The sequence below is a fragment of the Urocitellus parryii genome, chromosome 1 (assembly GCF_045843805.1).
Source record: "Urocitellus parryii isolate mUroPar1 chromosome 1, mUroPar1.hap1, whole genome shotgun sequence".
Lineage (NCBI taxonomy): Eukaryota > Metazoa > Chordata > Mammalia > Rodentia > Sciuridae > Urocitellus > Urocitellus parryii.
The window spans coordinates 55,140,288-55,149,574 of record NC_135531.1 but is presented as its reverse complement, the minus strand read 5'-3'; the positions used below and the strand labels follow the sequence as shown (position 1 = coordinate 55,149,574).

Genomic DNA, 9,287 nt, shown 5'->3' with positions numbered 1-9,287 from the left:
TCAGTTGGATCCCCTGGTAAACTGAAAGCAGTTTTAAAAAATATTCCCCACCATCCTCTTAAGACACCTTTCAGGTTACCCATGAATAGGAAGCAACCACATTAAAACGAGTTAAACTATGAAAAATAAAAAGGGCCATGACCTTTATTTAAAAGTATGTAAAGGTAGTATAATATGTACAGGTGGCACATGGTGCCAATTTTATTTGCAGATATAGTATTCCAACTCAAATTTGCAAGTTACACCTTTGCCACAGCCTTGGCTAAATCTTGAACTAGTGCAGAATTCAGCTGTGCTAGAGTGCTGATCTTTGCATGCTTAGATGTAGCATACTTGTTCTTGATAGTCTGGAAGAGAAATAGCACAGTAATTACACAGGGAAATCAAAAATTTACAATATCCATTGGAAAGCAGTATGGAGATTCCTGGGAAAGATAGGAATGGAACCACCATTTGACCCAGTTATTGCCCTTCTTGGTCTATTCCCTGAAGACCTTAAAAGAGCGCACTACAGGGATACTGCCACATCGATCGATGTTCATAGCAGCACAATTCACAATAGCTAGACTGTGGAACCAACCCAGATGCCCTTCAATGGATGAATGGATTAAAAAAATGTGGCATTTATACACTATGGAGTATTACGCAGCACTAAAAAAATGACAAAATCATGGAATTTGCAGGGAAATGGATGGCACTAGAGCAGATTATGCTTAGTGAAGCTAGCCAATCCCTAAAAAACAAATACCAAATGTCCTCTTTGATATAATGAGAGCAACTAAGAATAGAGCAGGGAGGAAGAGCAGGAAGAAAAGATTGACATTAAACAGAGGCACGAGATGGGAGGGAAAGAGAGAGAAAAGGGGAATTGCATGGAAATGGAAAGAGACCCTCATTGTGAGGGGAATTGGAAGAAAAAATAAGGAGAGAAATGAATTACAGTAGATGGGATAGAAAGAGAAGATGGGGGGACAGGGGGATAGTAGAGGATAGGAAAGGTAGCAGAATACAACAGTCACTAGCATGGCATTATGTAAAAATGTGAATGTGTAACCGATGTGATTCTGCAATCTGTATTTGGGGTAAAAATGGGAGTTCATAACTCACTTGAAACTAATGTTTGAAATATGGTATGTCAAGAGCTTTGTAAGGTTTTGAACAACCAATAAAAAAAAAATTTACAATATCCAATAGTATAGGATTCATTTAAAAAAAAAATCAACACTTTGGGCCTGAGGTACAGCTCAGAGGTAAAACAGCAGCAGCAACCCAAAACACCTAACATGATCTCCTTAAAAATAAAGTATGAATTTGCAGGCAGTAAATCTAAATTATTCTCATTTTTTCAATATCTCATTATTAATTTGACTTACCATATGCTTTGTAAGCCCTTGATTCACCATGACTATATTCTTAGCCAGGTGCTGCATAACAGGAAGAAGAGACTCTTCAGTATATGACAGGTAATGCTGTAGAATTGGTGTCTAAGACAAAAACAAAATGTCAAAAATGTTCAACCTGGAACAAAACCCACTTATCAATGAACTTCTTATTACAAATGTCTACAACTTTTCATAAGGTTTCTAGATGTTAGTCAAGAGAGGTAGGGGAACACACACTATATGACTAATTTTAATTCAAATTTAAGACAAGTTTGAGCCTCTTTTTTCCCCAGTTTCTCTCTCAGGCTTCTGTAGAAACCTCTGCTCAAATCTCATTACACTAATGTAATTGCTGGGTTGTCCACCCCAAAGCTAGATTCCAAGTTCCTTGAGGCTGAGTTTCTTATTCATAGCTCTGTTTCCAGGGTTTAGGGTAGTACCTGACAAACAGGAGAAATATTAGTTGAATCAATGATTACGAATGAATTTCCAGTTATGTCATTTGACAGTTTCTACATATATAAAGGGTAACAGCTACTATGTCTTTCTCAAAGGGTTTATGGAGATTAAATTCAGTAAAGAAATGAGAGCATTCTATCAAGATGACATCATAAATAAATTATTTTTAGCATTCCTTCTATAGATTCTATATTTAGGAACCAGTGGAAATGACAAAATTCTGTATTCAAACATCATTTACAATTTAAAAGCTTCGGAGTTCTGTGAGACAGATCTTACCCATTCACCATTGTCAAGAATTTTCAGTGCTAAGCAAAAAGCTCCTGCTGCAATTTGAGAAGGAGGAAAGTGCACCATATCATAGTCCAACATAGTTAGTTCCATCAGATATTTAGCCAAAGTATGTTGCTCAACATCAACCTGGAACAAAACCCACTTATCAATGAACTTCTTATTACAAATGTCTACAAGTTCTCAAATGCAATTGCTCAAAAAAGGCTTCATAATGATATTAATATGTAACCTGATTATAAATAAAAAACATCTTTATCCCTTCCCACACGTCATTAGGTATTTAATATACAACCAGCAGCAGTATTCCCTAATACATCCTAACGAAGGCTTCTCAAGGAGTATGTACCTCTCCAATTTTAGATGCTCTGCGAAGGAAGTGCAGTGGTAGAGGGCGACCCAGACCAAAGTTTAAAACTCTTAGAATCTTCATTTCCATCTGTCTGATTTGGTGCTTAGTGTAAGTGTTGTTAGTCACAAAAGCAAAGTCACCAATTTCTGGAGGGTACATTTCTTCATATTTGCTTGCAATAAACATGGCAGTGACACCAACCAGCTGCAGCATCTTCTTGGGCACACAATTATCCTATAATGAGAATTTCAACTGGGTAAATAACATGTACTTCAAAAGGAGACAGTTATGAAGGATACATACTTCTATAGCAAAATCTTAACTAATGACGTTTTATCTCCTGAGACAGATTTTAGCTGAAAAATAAGTTTCTTATGACTAAGCTAAGACCCTAGAATAGAGAACCTTCAGTTACTGAACCAGGCTCACCTGCATAAACCGATCAATAATGGAAACGGTCATATACATGGTCTCCTGCAGCAACCTGAATTTCATTTGAACTTGTATTAGCCAGTCAATTAGGATAGCTCTCATGTTTCCAGTGACTTCCCGACCCAGTAGGTATTTTGGTCTCACTGACTGTTCTTCCTGCAAAAAAAAAATGCAGATTATCCTTAGAAGCACAACTGCATGTGACATTTATGTCCAGAAAGGTGAGTTTTTTTGTTTCTAAATATAATAGATTTGAGGTATTTAGAATCTATAAGTTTTTAGTCCAATTATTCATTTGGTAACTAACTTTAATGGGGAAGAAAGCAAATCTTAGCTAGAACAATGTGACACTGTCAGATGTTATAATGTCCAATTCATTACCACTGCTGCTGGTGCACATTCTGTATCCACCTTCCTCACAAATAAAGACACTATACCATCATTTCAGATTTTTTCACTGAAGACTGAAAAACCAGAGCCTGACTGAAATTTTAGGAAATAAGAGAAAAATGTCAATAACTTGGGTGTCAACATACTTTATATATAAACAGAGATATGAATTGTAATGTAAAAAACAACAACAACAAAGCACATGTATAAAGGCAAAAAAAAAAAAGAAAGAAATGCTGCCAGGGGGCTGGGGTTTCGGCTCAGTGGTAGAGCGCTTGCCTAACATGTGACACTGGGTTTGATCCTCAGCACCACATAAAAATAACTAAAATAAAGTTTAATTTTTTTTTTCTTTTAGAGAGAGAATTTTAATATTTATTTTTTAGTTTTCGGCGGACACAACATCTTTGTATGTGATGCTGAGGATCGAACCCAGGCCGCACGCACGCCAGGCAAGCGGGCTACCGCTTGAGCCACATCCCCAGCCCCAGTTTAAAAAATGTTTAACAACAGGGCTGATGCTGTGGCTCAGTGGTAGCACACTTGCCTGGCATACGTGAGGCACTGGGTTTGATTCAGCACCACATATAAATTTAAAAATAAATAAATAAAAGGTCAGTCAATAACTAAGAAAATTTAAAAAAAAATTTACCAACAACAAAAAAACGAGGGTTGAGGTTGTGGCTCAGTGGTAGAGCACTTGCCTCATATGTATGAGGCCCTGGGTTTGATCCTGAGCACCACATAAAAGGTAATAAGTTGTGTCTATCAACAACTAAAAATTCTAAAAAGAAACAAAACAAAAATAAATGCTGCCAGGCATGATGCTGCATGCCTGTAATCCCAGTGACTTGAGAGGGTGAGGCAGTAGGATTGCAAATTCAAAGCCAGCCTCAGCAACTAAGCTGATCGTAAGCAACTTAGTGAGACCCGTCTCAAAATAAAAAGGGTTGCAGCAGGCGTGGTGGTGCATACCTGTAATCCCAGTGGCTCAGGAGGCTGAGACAAGAGGATCACAAGTTCAAAGCCAGCCTCAAAAGTGAGGCACTAAGCAACTCAGTGAGACCCTGTCTCTAAATAGAATGCAAAACAGAAATGGGGATGTGGCTCAGTGGTTAGGTGCCCCCGAGTTCAATCCCCAGTACCAAAAATAAATAAATATATAAATAAATAAAAAGGGTTGCGGATGTGGCTCAGTGTCCCTGGGTTCAATCTCTAGTTAAAACAAAACAAATCCACTGCCTGTAATCCCAGAAATTGAGGAGGAGGCAGGAGGATCACAAATTTGAGGCCAGCATGGGCAACTTAGTGAGACCTTGTCTCAAAATTAAAAAATAAAAGGAACAGAAGATGGAGTGTACTCTGTGCTTCTATTCCCAGTAACCTCCCTGCCAAAAGGAAAATGTTGCCAAAGTCCTGCTTCATTACTGTAAACTGTTGATAGAAAAGTATCTTTAATAGTTGGGTGTAGCAGCATATGCTGATAGTCCCAACTATTCAGGAGGCTGAGGCAGGAGTATCACTTGAACCCAGGAATTCAAGGTCAGCCTGGGAAACATAATGAGACCCCATTTCAAACAAAACAACAATAACCCCCCAAATTTTAATGAAACTAAATATAGCTTAGAAAAAATGGACTCTAGTGATTTTACTGACCTCAAGTTGTCTCAGATAAGCATAGATATCCTTTACATATTCACTACAAAGGTTTGGATCTACTCCATCTTCTGCATCCACATCACTCACTGCAAGGATTACATCAGAGAAAGCCTGACATAGATATTCTTCTGCAGGAGCACATCCAGATGTTTCCATTGGGCTTGCAGAGGGAGTATCAACCTTGAAACAGAGAGAACTTTTGAAATAATTGCAGAGGACACACACTATAACTTGGGAATGAAGGTCAGATTATTGGTAACACCAACTCAAGAAACAATACTGCTAAAGACAATTCATTTCCTTAGAAGAAAAGAATTAGATTTGTTCAATTTCTTCTCAGGAAGTTAATAATATAAAAAGGAAAATGTCAATTTAGATCAAGCCAATTTAAAGTCAGCAGAATGTAACTGCTAACAGGCAAAAAGAGAAGCAAATTCATATTCTAGACTTTCTGCCAAAGAAAACCAGCAAGTCATAAAGCTGTTTATCAGCATCATGTGAAGTTAATTAAAAAACTAATGACAAATGAGCCTTTAGTCCATTTCTTTCTTTTTTTTAAAGGTGAAAAATTTTAATGTTCACTTTTTTTTAGTTGTTAATATTTTTTTAGTCGTTGGCAAACTTTTATTTTATTTATTTATATGCGGTGCTGAGAATCGAACCCAGAGCCTCACACATGCCAGGCAAGTGCTCCACCACTGAGCAACAACCCCAGCCCCCTTTAGTCCATTTCAAAACAGGAATTGCTTCTCACTACTCAGGAAAATATAAGTTCTGTCCTGAGTACCAAGGATTAACTGACTTTATTGCCTTTAACCATTTCCTTTATGCTCCTTTTACCACACTGTTCAAATATTCATTGAGCACCTTCTTCAAGTCAAACTGTGTTAGGAATTGCCTCAGCATCCTTAAGAGGCTTTAAATTTAGTAGAGACATAGTAAAGAAACTCATGAGATTGATTGTGGGAGCAGAGAAAGGGTGGGGAAATTAGGGGAAGTTTCAGGAACTGATGCTTGAGCTGTTTTGAGAAAAACAAAAAGGTTATTTGCTAAATGAGACAGAGGATGGGAAAGGCATTCTTAAAGGGGAAATCAAAGGCAAGAAACAGTATGGGGCAAGGTGAGGTTGCACAGGCCTGTGATCCCAGCTATTTGGGAGGCTGAGGAGTAAAATCACAAGTTGAAAGAAAGCCAGTCTTGTGCAACTTAGTGAGACCCTTAATCAGTATAGGACTTTAAAAAAAAAACAGAAAGAAAAAGAAAAAGTTAATTATTGGGCATTTTTGGTTGGTTGTATGTTTTGGTGCTGTGGGGACTGGACCCAAGGCCTCATGCATGCTAAGCAAATGCTCTATCAGCTAACTACTTTCCTAGCCAAAAAATTCTTAGTTTTAGACTGTTAATCCATTTTCTTCTTCACTCTTTGGAGGAGATATATATATATTCTTTTTCACTCCTTTTTATACTCCAACATCACAGACAATTCTTTTCAAGAAAATATTGTTTCAGTCAATGAATTTTGGATAGTATTGGCCTGTACTTAAACAAAATTTTCAGGCATCTACTATTTAATATCATTTACAAAGGGGGTAATATAAGAAAACAATTAAAAGCCAAGATTCTGAGCTGGGGTTGTAGCTCAGTGCAAGAGCGCTGCCTAGCATATGTGAGGCACTGGGTTCAATTCTCAGCACCATATAATAAATAAAATAAAGGTCCATTGACAACTGAAAAAAAAAAGAAGAAGCCGAGGTTTTGAAGCTACAGCAAGGGCTTAAATTTCATATTGACCATCATTTAATTTCTCTTAGCCATTATCCAAAAAGTAGAAATAATACCTATCCCTGAAAGTAAATAAAGATTATGTGAGTTAATGCACATAAAGTGTTTAGCAGGGCTTGCCCTATGCTAAGCACTCAATAAAGAGTAAGTTTACCAAAATAGGTTCAGGCGAAAGTTTTTCTTCCTTGACAGGCTCAGGCTCAGGCTCAGGTTCAGTCTCAGGCTCTGGCTCTGGCACACACACAGGTGCCTTTTCCAAAGGTTTTGATAGTTTTTTAGCAATAACCTTTCCAGTAGCTGATGGTTTTGCTTCCTGTGGATGAAAGAGAGAGAATGGAATGTTTCTCTATCAAGGGTCACAGCTGGAATGTGGGCTCTTCAGGGAAGTTGGGTCAGGAAGATAGTTACCTTTTTCAGAAGCACTCTAGTCTGCAGCTGTTCACTGACTTTATTACCAATGTCTCCAAGAGCTGTTCTTGGCCTCAGCCCAGGCTTGGAGGCTGCAACAGTGGCCACAGGCACACGCTTTGCCCCTGCCATACTAATCTTGGTCTTATTGTCAGCATTAATTTTCGTGTTCTGAAATAAGAAAGAGCACTTTTGACGGCTGGTCCAGGGAGGCTCGAGTAAGTCAAGGGTTAATTAAGGTAGACACAATTTAGGGGCTGGGGATAGAGCTCAGTTGGTAGAGTGCTTGCCTTGCATGCACAAGGCCCTGGGTTCTATCCCCAGCACCGCCAAAAAAAAAAAAGGTGGACATAATTGAGAAGGAAAGCTGGCTGCAAATGGGTTCTAAGGAGAGACGTGGTTCCAGGCTCTAAGGCCTCAGCAGTCATTTTCCTCCCAGAAACTCTTCATTCACCTATTGCGGGATTACCTCTTTAGTCCCCGCTTAGCCCCGTGAATTACAGTAGAAAGGGGTATTCAAGTACAGATACTGCTCTGGGAAAAGGTTTACGCTGTTGGTGGGGGGCTTACTCAGGGGTCCTCCATTGCTTTTTTAAAAAGGTTTCCCGTTGATCCTCCATCTACTCTCAAGGTCTATATCCAAGATCCGTTCAATTTTTTCTCACCTTCCTTCGTCCCCAAAAGTCCCCCAGCTCCCCAGAGGCCCAGCTCAGTTCTCTCCCGGTAACCCCTCTCCCATACTGCCCCCGTAGTAGCCACGGTCCTCTCGGGTTCCGGGGACGCCCGCAGGTGAGTCAAGGCAGGAAGCCCGGAGCAAGGAAGACGGCGTTTTTTCACGGTCCGCAACGGCTCACCCTGGTGACTCGGAGCGCCATGGCTTTCTCTTCACCAGGCAGCGGCTCAGCTGGCAGAAGCAGGAACGGGAACACCGGATTCTCGGACTGACTAAAGACCTGACCCCAGCACAGATAAACAGCCGTTCCTCTGCAGCACGCCGGGAGGAGCCTGCCCGCTCGGGTTTAAACCCCGCACCGCTCCCTCCTTATTGGTCCATTCATGGAACTCGCTCCCTTCCCATTGGCCCCAGTCTGTTCTTGCGAATGCGTTTCCTGGGCGACCCCACGAAGACGTTCGACAGGGGCGGGGCCAGGGAAAGCTGCGGCCCCCAAGACACCGCCCTGTGCTCGCGCTGTCTGGCTCCGCGCCTGCGCTCTGGAGCACCGCGGCCTCCTGGGAGAGGCGTGTTGCGTGCACCGCCTACTTGGGAGGGCGCGAGTGCGTGTTTTCTGCGCCTGCTGCAGTCTTTCCTCCTTGGAGAGCGACGTTGTGTTGCCCGTAGTTTTAGAAACTTGCACTTCTGGCTCTAGACAAGTTTATTGTTACACACTCTCTTCCCTTTCAGTAACAATAATAACATCTTAAAAGTTTATGAAAGATTTTAATGTAGGTAATTCTTTAATTCGATCATTCCAGTAGCTCCGTGGATTTACAATATGGTGTTATGGGATACACATGCTACAAATGGGCATCTCTTGAAGCAAAGTTAACGCATTTACTTTTCAGTTACTCTTTTTTTTTTTTTTTTAGGTTATGGGGATTAAACCCAGTGGTGCTCTACCACTGCACTTCATTCCCAGCCCTTTTTATTTTTGGTACCAGTAGTTGAACCCAGGAGTGTTCAAACACTGAGCCACCTCCCCAGCCCTTTTTAAAATTTTTAAATTTATTTTTGGTGCCAGGGATTGAGTTTAGGGGCACTTGACTTAAAGTCACATACCCAGCCCTATTTTGTATTTTATTTAGAGACAGGGTCTCCCTGAGTTGCTTAGCACCTCGCCATTGCTGAGGCTGGCTTTGAACTCGCCATCCTTCTGTCTCAGCCTCCTGAGCTACTGGGATTACAGGCGTGTGTCCCTACGCCCGCACCTTTTTTATTTTTCGAGACAGGTTTTAATTAAACTGCTCAGAGCCTTGCTAAATTGTTGAGCTGACCTTGAACTTGCAACTTGCAATCATCTGTCTCAGCTTCCCAAACCGCTGGGATTACAGGCCTGTGCCACCACTCCTGGCTCCAGCCCTTTTTAAAAATAATATTTATTTTTCTAAGTTGCTGAGGCTGGCCTCAAATTTGT

The 9,287-nt window shown here is 40.6% G+C and overlaps 1 protein-coding gene across 1 annotated transcript; it reads right to left on the bottom strand.

Moving 5' to 3' along the window:
- Nucleotides 1-239: 239 nt before the first annotated feature.
- Nucleotides 240-8,279, bottom strand: Ccnb1 (cyclin B1). Its single transcript, XM_077795879.1, has 9 exons — nucleotides 8,010-8,279; nucleotides 7,156-7,326; nucleotides 6,902-7,060; nucleotides 4,963-5,145; nucleotides 2,914-3,072; nucleotides 2,482-2,718; nucleotides 2,121-2,261; nucleotides 1,374-1,484; nucleotides 240-347 (listed from the first exon to the last, which is right to left on the bottom strand). Exons 1-9 carry the CDS (start codon nucleotides 8,028-8,030, stop codon nucleotides 240-242), a joined length of 1,290 nt encoding a protein of 429 aa, XP_077652005.1. The 5' UTR covers nucleotides 8,031-8,279.
- Between the last annotated feature and the right edge of the window lie 1,008 nt (nucleotides 8,280-9,287).

Excerpts from the sequence above, each read along its gene's own strand:
- Ccnb1 (XM_077795879.1), bottom strand. The coding sequence starts at position 8,030 with ATGGCGCTCCGAGTCACCAGG. Across the intron at positions 5,146-6,901 it reads TTTCGCCTGAACCTATTTTG|GTTGATACTCCCTCTGCAAG; the intron begins GTAAACTTACTC and ends CTCTGTTTCAAG. Across the intron at positions 3,073-4,962 it reads CTTATCTGAGACAACTTGAG|GAAGAACAGTCAGTGAGACC; the intron begins GTCAGTAAAATC and ends TTTTTTTTGCAG.